General features: G+C 44.8%; 1 protein-coding gene across 5 annotated transcripts in view; it reads left to right on the forward strand.

Moving 5' to 3' along the window:
* LOC122548353 (misshapen-like kinase 1) overlaps window positions 1-15,786 on the forward strand; it is a 309,681-nt gene that overhangs the window by 222,569 nt on the left and 71,326 nt on the right. For all 5 annotated transcript variants that reach the window (XM_043686889.2, XM_043686890.2, XM_043686894.2 and 2 more), the window contains one exon: window positions 3,047-3,259. In XM_043686889.2, coding sequence (XP_043542824.2) covers window positions 3,047-3,259 — 213 coding nt within the window. The remainder of the gene's footprint in view (window positions 1-3,046; window positions 3,260-15,786) is intronic.

Below are 15,786 nucleotides of genomic sequence, written 5' to 3' on the forward strand. Positions count from 1 at the left end.
TAAATTCACTAACTAATCTTGGAGGTCAAACCCTGTTTCCTGCTGTCGTATTAGGTTCTTCAAGTGATCTTGTTAAAAGACTATGCTATTGCACCTAATATTGAACCTGTGTGAATTAGGTAAGAGAACCTGACTAAATTGATCTGCTAGTTCCAGAGTCTCAACCTTACTTTACTTTGTAAACATGCCTTGTTCCGCCACCATTGTTGTCTGTCGCCTCTTCTCGCCTACAACTTTCCAATTTTGGAATTCCTCCAATTCTGCCCAACTTGCACAACTAAAATTTCATTGCAGCTGGGATCTGAGCTCTGAAATTTCTCTAAACTACTTCGCCCCTGGACCCTTCTCTCCTATTTTTCAACAACAAACGCAGAAATTGCTGGAACTGTTCTGAGGAAGGGTCACTGGACCCGAAATCTTAACTCTGATTTCTCTCCACAGATACTGCTAAGCTTTTCCAGCAATTTCTGTTTTTGTTTCTGATTTACAGCATCCGCAGTTTTTTTGGTTTGTATCTCCTTTTCTTCAGCACTGTTTAAAATGGCATTGCACTCTTTATGTGGCTCAATATCAAGTTTTGTTTGGCAGTACTCCTTTTGAAGCATTTTGGAGCATTGTGTGCTTTAGAGGTGCTTTAGAAATGCTTGCTTACTGCATAGCAAAGTGCAGCAGTGGTTTTGTGTGCAGCAGCACTGAGTGTTTGGTTAGGCTGTCAAGTACTGTAGCTTGAGAGGGATGTTCTCAGAGTACAGCAATTCACAGATGATACAAACTGAAGTTGGCTATAAACAGTCTTTCACACAGTGGATGGAAGCAATGAAATTGTCCCATTGTCTATCATAATCGGTATTTTGTCATTCTGCTTCTGTCCCTCTCAGGTACACAAGTTCTATGAGTAATCATGCACAGACAGAGGCCATTAGGCCCATTACATCTGAACTGGATTCTTGAAAGAGCCATCCGTTCCCATTTACCCGTCCTTCTCCTGTGCATGTGCGACTTTCTCCCCTTCAGTATTTATGCAATTCATTCTTGAAAGTTGTTATCAAACCTCATATTTGTGCCATCATTGTGACAAACCGTGCCCACTTCTGTAATGTCGCCTTAATGAGCTTGTTTGAGTTCATTTAGTCATTGAGATGTACAGCATGAAAACAGATCCTTTTGTCCAACTCGTCCATGCCAACCAGATATCCTAAATAAATCTAGTCCCATTTGCTAGCATTTGACCCATATCCCTCTAAACCCTTCCTATTCACATACCCATCCAGATGCCTTTTAAATTGTTGCTGAAACCGTGATTTGTGCCTTAGCTATCTCAGGAATCAATCATTTCCTCTGCACTCCCAGCTGACTGCTCACATTCTAACTTCTATAAACTACACCTGTTGGCTGTATCCTGATTCCCCTGTCACCCCATGTGCTCATTGACATCCGTTTGCTCCAGATTGAAGAACACCTCCGTTTTAAAATTTCCATTCTTGTTTTCATATCCTTCCAAGGCCTTGTCCATCTCAACCTCTGCAGCCTCCTCTCAGCCATACAAATGTACAAGATCACTGACCTCTGATTTTAGCTTCTTTCATATCCCAAATTTTAATCACTTCACCATAGTATTTTCAGTCGCCGAGACTCCAAGTTCTGGAATGCCTTCACTCTATTTTTCCATATGACTCCACCTCTCTCCTCCTCCTCCTCCTCCTCCTCCTCCCCACCCCACCCCCATCCCATTTCCTCTTTCAAGATGCTCCTTAAGGCCTACTTCTATTCCCAAGACTTTGGTCAGCTGACCAAATATTCTTTGCGGCTAGGTGTTATAATTTTGTGTGACTGGCCGAGGAAGCCAGGACATTGGTGCCCTCCCTTTGATTTCCCATATGTTAAGTGCCTAATGTTGGTAACTCTGAAATATTGCACCACAGATCAGATTTTTCTTCCACTTGTAGGCAGGCCAATTCCATGGGTGTAAATCTCCCTAGGCCATTTTACCCTGATACCTAGTGATATTTATAGAATAGGAATAGCAAAAATTGCCTGCTGATCCAATAAGCTGAGGAAGTGTGCATGTGGTGGAGAAACAGCTGTTTGCATTTTAAATGTGACGGATTGAAAAGAAAATGCTTCACAGTATGAGGTTCATGGGGGGAGATTGGCATCTCTGCTCTGAGTCTCAGTCATCCATGTGGTGATACCTGGTTTCTGATCATAGTTATAACTCTTGGAAGCACTGGATTCTTGATTTGCATAAACCGAAGCTCCTTGTTAAAAGCAGAGCTTGTTTTCTTTGATAAGGTCTCACAGTTTGTAGAATCAATCTATTGGCAAACGGTGTTAACTGGTTATAGTTTTACTGATTGTGTTAGGGGATCCAAAAAAAGTGTTTGAATCCAACCACAGCAGCTTAGATATTTGAATATTTTTTAAAAGCTATGAGTACATTACTCCAAGTAAAAGTCTAACGCTGATAATTCAACAGCTACCCCATGATTAATATTGCCACAAAATCTCAACCAAATCCATTCTTCAAGGAAGTTTAATGGCCAGCTATACCTTTGCCTATATGTGACTCTCCTCTCAAACAAAGTAGAGTTCTGACCAAACTGTCAACTCTAGTTCCACACTTAAGTGCTCTTGGACGTGACTTATCAAGTCACTTATTTGTATCCCAAAAGAACCAAAATTAAGATGGTAACGTGGACTGTCAAGAAATAGGTTCCAACACCACTGCCAGCTTTGTCAGCAACGTTGTACACCTCAAGTATAAGTTTTAAAACAATTTGATGTTGGAGCATCTTCATTTGTTGGCTTTGCATTATTGTGACAGAGCATTGCAAGATTGCAAATGCTGGAGGTGCTGATAAGGGCAACCCGGCTGCTCATTAGGGCTGAAGAAATGCGTGCTGTCATTGCTCACTGCACTTACGTGCGCATCTTTGTTTCTGCTTGGGTTTCATGCGTTCCCGTCCAGCTTTTACATTTTGCTTTTGAATGTGTGACCAAGTAGCTGGCCGATGTTCTGACAAGTTTCCCTATGCATTTCTTGCAGGAATACAAACGGAAGCAGCTGGAGGAACAGCGGCAGTCTGAGCGACTACAGAGGCAACTACAGCAAGAGCATGCATTCCTCATGTCACTGCAGCAGCAGCAGCAGCAGCAACAGCAGCTGCAAAAGCAGCAGCAGCAGCCCCAAGAAAAGAAGCAGTTGTACTATTACAATAAAAATGTGAATCCAGCTGACAAGCCAGCCTGGGCAAAGGAGGTAACTCATTAGAAAGTACTGGAAGGATAAATTATGCTGGTTGTTCGTTTATTAAATTATTAGAGTCTTCATGCATAAGTTACATCCAGCTAGAATGCATAAAACTCAGTGGGTAATAAAGAAGGAACATGAAATTATCACTTTCATTCAAAGAGGAGTGGAGTTTAAGATAGGGAAGTCTTAGTAAAAGTATAGAAGGCACTGGTTAGACCACACAGAAAACAGTGAGTGGTTTTGGGCCACTTATCCAAGGAAAAATATCGGAGGCAGTCCAGAGGAGATTCACGAGGTTGATCCTTGGCATGGAGGAATTGAGGAGAGATTGGGTAAATTGGACTTGTACTCATTGCAGTTCAGCAAAATGAAAGGCAACTTCATTAAAGCATTTAAAGTTGTTAGGGGACTTGTTAGGATAGATGCTGAAAGGTTGTTTCCACTTGTCGGAGAGTCTAGGACCAGAAGACATAATCTCAGAGTAAAGTTGGCCAGTTAGGACAGATGAGGAATTTCCTCTGTGGGTTGGGAAGCTGTGGAATTCTTTACGTGCAGAGGGCTGTCGAGGCTTGGCCATTAAAGTATTCATAGCTGAGATTGGCTTTTAAATATTAAGGAAAGCAAGGGTTATAGAGTGAGGGAAACAAAGTAGAGCATTATCAGATCAGCCACAATTTCAATGAATGGCAGAGCTAACTCAATGGGCCAAATGGCATACTTTTGCTCTTGGATTTTGTGGTTCTCAGAATAATGATAGATATGATTTAAAGTGAGGTTGCTATTTGCATAGAGACAGGAGGAGGAACATCTAGCTACTCAAATTTGTTCTTCCATTCAGTTGAACCATGGCTCAGCAGTACCGTAACTCCATCTACTGGCCTTTGCTCCATAGCTCTTAATACACTTCAACTGACAAAGGTTATACACTCTCAGTTTTGATTTATTCAGATAACCTGTCAGCCTCAATAATTCCTTGTGAGGAGAGAGGTCCAGGTTTCCATTTCACTTTGTGTCAGGAATTGCTTTAAGCATCACCATTGCATGGGCCCACCTTAGCTTTTTAAAGCTCTGACCTTTTGTCCAGCACTCCACAGGCAACTATTGGTTCTCCATCTACCTCAGCAGCTCCTTCAGGTCACCTTGAACAGTGTGGACAGAACTTTGTAATATATTTAGAACATTCAAAGATTGAAGCAAAAACCCCTTTTCCCATCTCCTCATGTTAATAGACAAGTTTTTGCGATGGAGTTGTGGTGAGGGGAGTGTTAATCCTGGGGCAGTCGACCTGTTAAGAAAAGTGAATTGTTCAATATCAATGAAAAGTGAGATTGTTGGGAAACTTGTTTGACAGAGCGATAGAGATTAATAATGGAGGTCGCATATATACTCTGGAAAGAGTGGGATTAATGAGCTGAGGCGCCTAACCAGGGATGTCTGTTGAAGTTATTTTTCATCCCAACCAATAGGAGCTGCTTCACCATATATTACACAACTCCCATCCTAGAAACATTTGGTCTGTAGGGTCTGTCCTCATTTAACATAGCACACTGGCCTCTTCTCACCTCAGGAAATGAGGAATTTCATTCTTTGCTGAAAATGTGTTGCTGGAAAAGCGCAGCAGGTCAGGCAGCATCCAAGGAGCAGGAGAATCGACGTTTCGGGCATGAGCCCTCCTTCAGGAATGCCTCATTCCTAAAGAAGGGCTCATGCCTGAAATGTTGATTCTCCTGCTCCTTGGATGCTGCCTGACCTGCTGCGCTTTTCCAGCAACACATTTTCAGCTCTGATCTCTAGCATCTGCAGTCCTCACTTTCTCCTCGAAAATTTCATTCTTTGGGCTTGCTTTGCCATTCAGTGAGATCTTGACAAATCTGTGATCAAATCCATACACTTGCTTTTGGCCTGGATCTTCTGACCATAAGAAATAGCAACAAGAGTAGGCCGTTCAGCCCCTTTAGCCTACTCTGCTATTTAATAGGGCTATGGCTAATCTGATCTCCTCATGTCCACTTCCCTGCCCTTTACCCAAAACCTCATAGTATTCGCGAGTTTTGAGATTTGTAGCTCAGGTTGACGTTCTTTATGTAAGTTTGCTCGCTGAGCTGGAAGGTTTGTTTTCAGACGTTTCATTACCATATGAGGTAACATCATCAGTGAGCCTCTGGTGAAGCACTTGTGTAGCCTATTTTTTTATTTGTGTTTGTGTTTGGGTTTCCTTGGGTTGATGGCATCATTACCTGTGGTGATGTCATTTCCTGTTCTTTTTCTCAGGGGGTGGTAAATGGGATCCAAGTCAATGTGTTTGTTGATAGAGTTCCAGTTGGAATACCATGCTTCTAGGAGTTCTGTTTGGCTCGTCTTAGGATGGATGTGTTGTCCCAGTTGAAGTGATGTTCTTCCTCATCTGTGTGTTAAGATACTAGTGAGAGTGGATCATATCTTTTTGTGGCTAGTTGATATTCATATACCTGGTGGCTAGTTTTCTTCCTGTTTGTCCAATGTAGTGTTTGTTACAGTTCTTGCAAGGTATTTTGTAAATGATATAGTTTTGCTTGTCACTTAGAGCATAGAATAATACGCACAGTAAAGACCCTTTGGCCCTCAATGTTGTGCCGAACTTTTATCCTACTCCTAAGGTCAAACAAACCTACATCCCCTTCATTTTACTATCATCCATGTGCATATTCAAGAGATGTTTAAATGTCCCTAATGACTCTACTACCACAGCTAGCAGTGTATTCAACGCACCTACCACAGAACCTACCTCTGTCATATCCGCAAAACTTCATCCAATCACCTTAAAATTATGCCCCCTTGTGATAACCATTTTCACCCTGGGAAAATGTCTCTGGCTATTCACTCCATCTATGCCTCTCATCATCTTGTGCAGCTCTATCAAGTCACCTCTCATCCTCCTTCACTCCAATGAGAAAAACCCTGGCTCCCTCAACCTTTCTTCATTAGACATGCCCTCCAGTCCAGGCAGCATCCTGGTAAATATCCTCTGCACCCTCTCTAAAGCTTCCACATCTTGCCTATAATGAGGTGACCAGAACTAAAGAGAGTATTCCAAGTGTGGTCTAACCAGGGCTTTATAAAGGTGTAGCATAACCTCATGGCTCTTAAACTCAATCCCTCTGCTAATGAAAGCCAATATGACATATGCCTTCTTAACAACCCGATCAACTTGGGTGGCAACTGTAGGTGTAGACCCCATGATACGTCTGTTCCTCCACACTGCCAAGAATCCTGCCTTTAACTCTGTATTCAAATTTGATCTTTCAAACTAAATCACTTCACACTTTTCCAGGTTGAACTTCATCTGCCTCTTCTCAGCCCAGCTCTGCATCCGGTCAATGTCCTGTTGCAACCTACAACAGCCCTCCACACCATTGTTATGACACAGAGGTGAACCCCTCTGTTAATTAAACTAAACACACAGAAAAGCTCGCCTCGCCTCGTAATCTGTTAAAATATGAGTGACAGAAAACTCCCATGTTCCATTATTTAAAGAAAATAATATCAATTTATTCTTTAAAAGTGAATGTTAAACAACAAGTGTTTACAACTCTAAGCCCCACTTTCTCTCAACTGTTTATTGCCTGCCTCCAGCTCTATAACGATACACTGTTGCAGTAAAATACTTGTTAAAATTGTATCAACTTAATTTCAAAATGCATTTGGTGTCTTTCTTTCTCCGGCTGAAGATCTCCCTGCGCCGTCAGCTTGCTTTTTACTATGAAGATGTTTCATATGAAAAGGTACCTTTGATATTTCAATGACTTGGGTGTCTCTCTCGATGGCAATTGTTCTGATTTTGAAAATGCCTGCTTTTTTTTTTACATCTCCAACATTGGATTGTCTCATTGGTTTGATGTTGGCAAAACAATAAATTCAAACTCTATTAGGTTTTAGTAACCAGGGGCATAATTTAAACTGGTTAAATTTGAATTATTGTCAAAACAGCAACCAACTCAGGTATCTATTTCACAACTAAATGTTACATGTTTTCAATTTTCTGGTATACTCTGGGACTGCCATCCAGTCAGATGATGGGTGCTTGTCAACTCACTGCAGAACACCATCCGCACACTCTATTCAAGGTACAGGACACACCTTCAACTTCATAACACTGTCCACAACTCTACCAACCTTTGTGTCATCAGCAAACTTACTAACCCACCCTTCCACTTCCTCATCCAAGTCATTTATAAAATCACAAAGGGCAGAGGTCCCAGAACAGATCCCTGTGGAACACCACTCATCACCAAGCTCCGGGCTGAAGACTTTCCATCTACCACCACCCTCTGTCTTCTATGTGCCAGTCAATTCTGTATCCAGACAGACAAGTTTATCAATATCCCATGCCTGCTAATTTTCTGAATGAGCCTACCCTGGGGAACCTTATCAAATGCCTTGCTAAAATCCATATATGCCATGTCCATTGCTCTACCTTCACCAATATGTTTTGTCACATCCTCAAAGAATTCAATAAGGTTTGAGGCATGACCTGTCCCCCTCAAAGTTATGCTGACTATCTCTAATCAAACTATGGTTTTCCAAATAATTAACAATCCTGTCTGTCAGAATCTTCTCCAATAATTTGCCCACCACTGACTTAAGACTGACTGGTCTATAATTCCCTGAGTTATCCCTTTCTTGAACAAGAGGATAACACTTGCCACCTTTCAGTCACCTGGTACTACTCCAGTGGTCAGTGAGATGCAAACATGATTGCCAGAGGCACAGCAATCTCTTCCCTCGCTTCCTGTAGTAACCTTGGGAATATCTTATCTGGCCCAGGGGACTTATCTATCCTCATGTTTTTCAAAATTTCCAAAACATCCTCCTCAACATCAACCTATTTGAGCATATCAGCCTGTTTCACGCTCTCCTCAGATGTTCCACATCTCCGGTCATCCAAGTTTCCTTCAACTTACCATCCCTTCCTTGCCTCAGTGAGACAAACCTATCCAGCGCTCGCAGCAAGTGCTCCCTAAACAACCTCCACATTTCTGTTGTGCATTTCCCTGAGAACATCTGTTCCCAATTTATGCTCCCCAGTTCCTGCCTGAAAGCATTGTAAATCCCCCTCCCCAACTAAATACTTTCCCATACCGTCTGCTCCTCTCCCTCTCCATGACTATAGTAAATGTCGGAGTTGTGATCGCTATCACCGAATTGCTGTCCTACCAAAAGATCTGACTCTATACCTGGTTTGTTGCCAAGCACCAAATCCAATATTTGCTGTGGTTGGCCTGTCTACATACTGAGTTAGGAATTCCACCTGGACACATCTAACAAAATCTGCTCCTTCCAAACTATTTGCATTAAGGAGGTTCTAATCAATATTAGGGAAGTTGAAGTCACCCATGACAACAACTGTTACTTCTGCACCTTTCCAAAATCTGTCTGCCATCTGCTCCTCGGTACAGTGGGGGACCATTTGGGACATAGTGATTGTAACATCCTAAGGTTCAATATTAAGTTTGAGAAGGATAAGAATCAGTTAATGCGTAAGATCCCAGACTGGAAAAGGGGAGATTTTAGGGGTTTAAAAGTTGATCTGGAGCACATTGATTGTAAATGCGTTTTTTGGTAAAACAATGGATGTAAAACATGAGAATTTTAAAAGGGAGACAGATAGGTTGCAATACCTATTGCCATACCTATAGAAATCGGGAAGAGTATCTCAAATGCAGGAGAGAGGCTTAGCCTGAAATAAGGAAACATGAGGAAAGGTTGGCAGGCTGTGCTAAAAGAAATCGTAAAATGTTCTTCAAAAATATTTATAGTAAAACATTCATGAAAGATAGAGTGAGACCCATAAGGGACAAGTGGTTAACCTGCTTATGGAAGCAACGGGTATGGCAGAGGTACTAAATGGATAATTTGTTTCTGTCTTTACCAAATTAGAAGATGGTGACAGTGACCTAATTGAGGACATGGGTGTTGAGCAATTGAGCAGTATAGTGACAGATAAAGAAGAGGTGCTACAAAAGCAGGCAGCACTCTCAAGTAGAGAAGTCGCCAGGTCTGCATGTGGTGCATCCTAGATTGCTGAGAAAATTGAGGAGATGTTGACAGAAATTTTCCAGGCCTAAATGCAAGATTAGTCCTAGTAGACTGGAGGATTACTAATGTGACAACATTGTTTAAGAAAGGGACAAAGGGTAACCCAGGAAACAACAGACCTGTCAGCTTGATATCATTACAGAGGGGCCTCGATTATCTGAATGAGATGGGCGGGCACTATTTCATTCGGATAGTTGTTCATTCATAGAGTCATAGAGATGTACAACATGGAAACAGACCATTCGGTCCAACCCGTCCATGCTGACCAGATATCCCTAGTCCCATCTGCCAGAACCCGGCACATATCCCTCCAAACCCTTCCTATTCATATACCCATCCAAAAGCCTTTTAAATGTTGCAATTGTACCAGCCTCCACCGCTTCCTCTGGCAGCTCATTCCATGCACATTCCACCCTCTGTCTGAAAAAGTTGCCCCTTAGGTCTCTTTTATATCTTTCCCCTCTCACCCTCTAGTTCTGGACTCCCTAACCCCAAAAAAAAAGACTTTGTCAATTTACCCTATCTATGCCCCTCATAATTTTGTAATCTTCTATAAGGTCACCCCTTGGCCTCCGACGCTCCAGGGAAAACAGCCCCAGCCTGTTCAGCCTCTCCCAATAGCTTGAATCCTCCAACCCTAGCAACATCCTTGTAAATCTTTTCTGAACCCTTTCAACTTTCACAACATCTTTCTGATAAGAAGGAGATCAGAATTGCACGCAATATTCCAACAGTGGCCTAACCAATGTCCTGTACAGCCGCAACATGACCTCCCAACTCCTGTACTCAATACTCTGACCAATAAAGGAAAGCGTACCAAACGCCTTCTTCACTATCCTATCTACCTGCAACTCCACTTTCAAGGGGCTATGAACCTGCACTCCAAGGTCTCTTTGTTCAGCAACACTTCCTAGGACCTTACCATTAAGTGTATACGTCCTGGTAAGATTTGCTTTCCCAAAATGAAGGACCTCGCATTTATCTGAATTAAACTCCCATCTGCCAATTCTTAGTCCATTGACCCATCTGCTCAAGATCCTGTTGTATTCTGAGGTAACCCTCTTAGCTGTCCACTACACCTCCAATTTTGGTGTCATCTGCAAACTTACTTACTGTACCTCTTATGGTCGCATCCAAAAAGTAGAGGATACAGCACCAATCCTTGTGCCACTCCACTGGTCACAGGCCTCCAGTCTGAAAAACAAACCTCCACCACCACCCTCTGTCTTCTACCTTTGAGCCAGTTCTGTATCCAAATGGCTAGTTCTCCCTGTATTCCATGAGATCTAACCTTGCTAATCAGTCTCCCATGGGGAACCTTGTCGAACGCCTTACTGACGTCCATATAGATCACATCTACTGCTCTGCCCTCATCAATCTTCTTTGTTACTTCTTCAAAAAACTCAATCAAGTTTGTGAGACATGATTTCCCATGCACAAAGTCATGTTGACTATCCCTAATCAGTCCTTGCCTTTCCAAATACTTGTACATCCTGTCCCTCAGGATTCCCTCCAACAACTTGCTCACCACCGAGGTCAGGCTCGCCGGTCTATAGTTCCCTAGCTTGTCCTTAGCACCCATCTTAAACAGTGGCACCATGTTAGCCAAACCTCCAGTCTTCCAGCACCTCAGCTGTGACTATTGACGATACAAATATCTCAGCAAGGAGCCCAGTAAGCACTTCCCTAGCTTCCCACAGAGTTCTAGGGTACACCTGATCAGGTCCTGGGGATTTATCCATTTTTATGCGTTTCAAGACATTCAGCACTTCCTCCTCTGTAATATGGACATTTTGCAAGGTGTCACCATCTATTTCCCTACAGTCTATATCTTCCTTATCCTTTTCCACAGTAAATACTGATGCAAAATATTCGTTTAGTATCTTCCCCATTTTCTACGGCTCCACACAAAGGCTGCCTTGCTGATCTTTGAGGGGTCATATTATCTCCCTAGTTACTCTTTTGTCCTTAATGTATTTGTAAAATCCCTTTGGATTCTCCTTAATTCTATTTGCCAAAGCTATCTCATGTGCCCTTTTTGCCGTCCTGATTTCTCTCTTGAGTATACTCCTACTTCCTTTCTACTTTTCTGAGGATTCACTCGATCCATCCTGTCTATACCTTACATATGCTTCCTTCGTTTTCTTAACCAAACATTCAATTTGTTTAGTCATCCAGCATTCCTTATACCTATTAGCCTTTCCTTTCCCCCTAACAGGAATATACTTTCTCTGGATTCTTGTTATCTCATTTCTGAAGGCTTCCCATTTTCCAGCCTTACCTTTACCTGCGAACATCTGCCCCCAATCAGCTTTCGATCGTTCTTGCCTAATACCATCAAAATTGGCCTTTCTCCAATTTAGAACTTCAACTTTTAGATCTGATCTATTCTTTTCCATCACTATTTTAAATCTAATAGAATTATGGTCGCTGGCCCCAAAATGATCCCCCCACTGACACCTCAGTCACCTACCCTACTTTATTTCCCAAGACGAAGTCAAGTTTTGCACCTTCTCTCGTAGGTACATCCACATACTGAATCAGAAAATTGTGTTGTACACACTTAAGAACTTCCTCTCCATCTAAACCCTTAACACTATGGCAGTCCCAGTCTATGTTTGGAAAGTTAAAATCCCCTATCATAATCACCCTATTATTCTTAGAGATAGCTGAGATCCCCTTACAAATTTGTTTCTCAATTTCTTTCTGACTATTAGGGGGTCTATAATACAATCCCAATAAGGTGACCATCCCTTTCTTATTTCTCAGTTCCACTCAAATAACTTCCCTGGATGTATTTCTGGGAATATCCTCCCTTAGCACAGCTGTAATGCTATCCCTTATCAAAAATGCCACTCCCCCCCCCCCCCCCCCCCCCCCCCCCCCCCCCCCCTCACCTGCCTTTCTATCCTTCCTGTAGCATTTGTATCCTGGAACATTAAGCTGCCAGTCCTGCCCATCCCCTGAACCATGTTTCTGTAATTGCTATGATATCCCAGTCCCATTCCTAACCACGCCCTGAGTTCATCTGTCTTCCCTGTTAGGCCCCTTGCATTGAAATGAATGCAGTTTAATTTATTAGTCGTACCTTGTCCGTGCCTGCCCTGACTGTTTGACTCACTTCTGTTGTCAACTGTACCAGTCTCAGATTGATCTCTTTCCTCACTATCTCCCTGGGTTCCCCCCCCCCCCCCCCCCCCACCCTACTAGTTTAAATCCTCCCGAGCCGTTCTAGCAAATGTCCCTGCCAGTATATTAGTCCCCTTCCAATTTAGGTGCAATCCGTCCTTCTTGTACAGGTCACTTCTACCCCAAAAGAGATTCCAATTATCGAAAAATGTGAATCCTTCTTCCATACACTAGCTCTTCAGCCATCTGCTCTATCCTCCTATTCCTGTCCTCATTAGCTCGTAGCACCAGGAGTAATCCAGATATTACTACTTTTGAGGACCTCCTTTTTTAAATTCCTCCCTAACTCTCTGTAATCTCCCTTCAGAATCTCAACCTTTTCCCTTCTGATGTTGTTGGTTCCATTCATTCAGTTAATTGATTCAGTGCCTCTCCTCTGGGGCTCGGAGTTTTGTGAAGTTTTCTTTTTCCTCGCTCTGCCTGCCTTGCCCCCTCTCTCTGTCTCAGGGTTTGTTTCGGAGCAGAGACACACTTGTGTGTAAGAGACCTGCAGCATTGCTGAAACCTGCCACCCCCACCAGTTGGGGGAGAAAGTGAGGTCTGCAGATGCTGGAGATCAAGGTTGAAACTTTATTGCTGGAACAGCACAGCAGGTCAGGCAGCATCCAGGGAACAGGAGATTCGACGTTTCGGGCACAGGCCCTTCTTCAGGAATGAGCAGAGAGTGTTCAGCAGGAGAAGATAAAAGGTAGGGAGGAGGGACTTGGAGGAGGGGCGTTGGAAATGTGATAGGTGGAAAGAGGTCAAGGTGAGGGTGATAGGTCGGAGTAGGATGGAGGCGGAGAGGTCAAGAAGAAGACTGCAGGTCAGGAAGGCGGTGCCGGGCTGGAGGGATTCGGCTGAGACAAGGTGGGGGGAGGGGGGATGAAGAAACTGGTGAAGTCCAAGTTCATCCCCTGCGGTTGGAGGGTTCCCAGTCGGAAGATAAGACGCTCCTCCTCCGACCGTCAGGTTGTTGTGGTTTGGCGGTGGATGAGTCCAATGACCTGCGTATCCTCGGTGGAGTGGGAGGGGGAGTTGAAATGCTGTGCTACAGGTTGGTTGGGTTGGTTCGTCCGGGTGGCCCAGAGGTGCTCTCTGAATCGCTCCGCAAGTAGGTGGCCTGTCTCCCCAATATAGAGGAGGCCACACCGGCTGCAGCGGATGCAGTAGATGATGTGGGTGGAGGTGCAGGTGAATCTGTGGCGGATATGGAAGTTTCCTTTGGGGCCTTGGAGAGAAGTGAGGGGGGAGGTGTGGGCGCAAGTGTTGCACCTCCTGCGGTTGCAAGGGAAGGTGCCGGGAGTGGAGGTTGGGTCGGTGGGGGGTGTGGATCTGACAAGGGAGTCGCGGAGGGAGTGGTCTCTACGGAAAGCTGATAGGGGAGGGGAGGGAAATATATCCTTGGTGCTGGGGTCTGTTTGGAGGTGGCGGAAGTGACGGCGGATGATGCGCTGTACATGGAGATTGGTGGGGTGGTAGGTGAGGACCAGTGGGGTTCTGTCCTGGTGGCGGTTGGAGGGGCGGGGCTCAAGGGCGGAGGAGCGGGAAGTGGAGGAGATGCGGTGGAGGGCACCGTCGACCACGTCGGGGGGGAAATTGCGGTCCTTGAAGAAGGAGGCCATCTGTGTTGTACGTATTTTGAACTGGTCCTCCTGGGAGCAGATGCGGCGGAGACGAAGGAATTGGGAGAATGGGATGGCGTTTTTACAGGGGGCAGGATGGGAGGAGGTGTAGTCCAGGTAGCTGTGGGAGTCGGTTGGTTTGTAGTAGATGTCCGTGTTGATTCGGTCGCCTGAGATAGAAACAGAAAGGTCTAGGAAGGGGAGGGAGGAGTCCGAGACTGTCCAGGTGAATTTGAGGTTGGGGTGGAAGGTGTTAGTGTAGTGGATGAACTGTTCAACCTCCTCGTGGGAGCACGAGGTAGTGCCGATACAGTCATCAATGTAGCGAAGGAAAAGATGGGGGGTGGGGCCAGTGTAGTTGCGGAAGATGGATTGTTCCACATACCCTACGAAGAGGCAGGCATAGCTGGGGCCCATGCGGGTGCCCATGGCTACTCCTTTTGTTTGGAGAAAGTGGGAGGATTGGAAAGAAAAGTTGTTCAGGGTGAGGACCAGTTCGGTCAGTCGAAGGAGGGTGTCGGTGGAAGGGTACTGGGTGGTACGGCGGGAAAGGAAGAAGCGGAGTGCTTTGAGTCCTTCGTGATGGGGGATGGAGGTGTACAGGGACTGGATGTCCATGGTGAAGATGAGGCGTTGGGGACCGGGGAAGCGGAAATCCTGGAGGAGGTGGAGGGCGTGGGTGGTATGTGAAGAAGGGCCTGTGCCCGAAACGTCGAATCTCCTGTTCCCTGGATGCTGCCTGACCTGCTGTGCTGTTCCAGCAATAAAGTTTCAACCCCCACCAGTTGAATGGGATTGACGTAGCAAGCACTTGCTAATGTCTGCTCCCCGTTCAGGAGACTTGGCAGCAGCACTTTGCAAGCATGAGCCCCTGCCCGTCGTGGGCCCCTACCTCTGGGTCCCCCCCATGCGCACCCCTAACCCTGTCTGACTCCCCCAACACCATCCAAGCCGCCCTTGTCCGGGCACTCCCCCTCTGACTCCGACCCCAGCACTGTCCATCTCGCACCGTGTCTGACCTCACCCCATCCCTGTCATCTAACTATGCCGCCTTCCCCCCCCAATATCCACCCCTGCACCGCGCGCACACGCACACACCCCCTGGGGGAGATGGCAGCCAGACTGGACATCAACAATAAGACTGCTGCTGCCCTTTTGGGGTGGGGGGGGGTGAGTCTTCAAATAGCGCATACACACAACACACAATTTTTCACTGCAACGTTTTCTCACGTTTCACCTTTACCCTGTACAGGACAATGTTAGAGAGATTATCTGAGGAAAGAGGGGTTTGAGGTGTATAGAACTCAAGGGAAAATTGTGGGGAGAGAGAGAGGGTGGGAGGTCAGTCCCTGGCTCCCGCCGATGTCCAGGACTGTTCTTGGCAGCATGTCAGTAAGCAGAGTTTGTTTTTAATAATTGTAAACAACAGGTGTGATCAGTGTTGGAAGCACCTCTTTGATGTAATGTTTCTAACAGGACCTCTAGATCTCCTTCAGATCATCAAATATTCGGATAATTGATGTTCGGATAATTGAGGTTCCTCTGTAGTGGGAAAACCTATGGAGTCCATAATTTGGGATAAGAGAAATATACACTTAAAGAAAAATAAGTTAATACTAAACAGTCAATATGGCATTGTCAAGGCAGGTCTTGTCTGACCGATTT

Source organism: Chiloscyllium plagiosum, unplaced genomic scaffold (genome assembly GCF_037043375.1).
Source record: "Chiloscyllium plagiosum isolate Xiang-an unplaced genomic scaffold, Cpla_swu_hap1 HiC_scaffold_44, whole genome shotgun sequence".
Lineage (NCBI taxonomy): Eukaryota > Metazoa > Chordata > Chondrichthyes > Orectolobiformes > Hemiscylliidae > Chiloscyllium > Chiloscyllium plagiosum.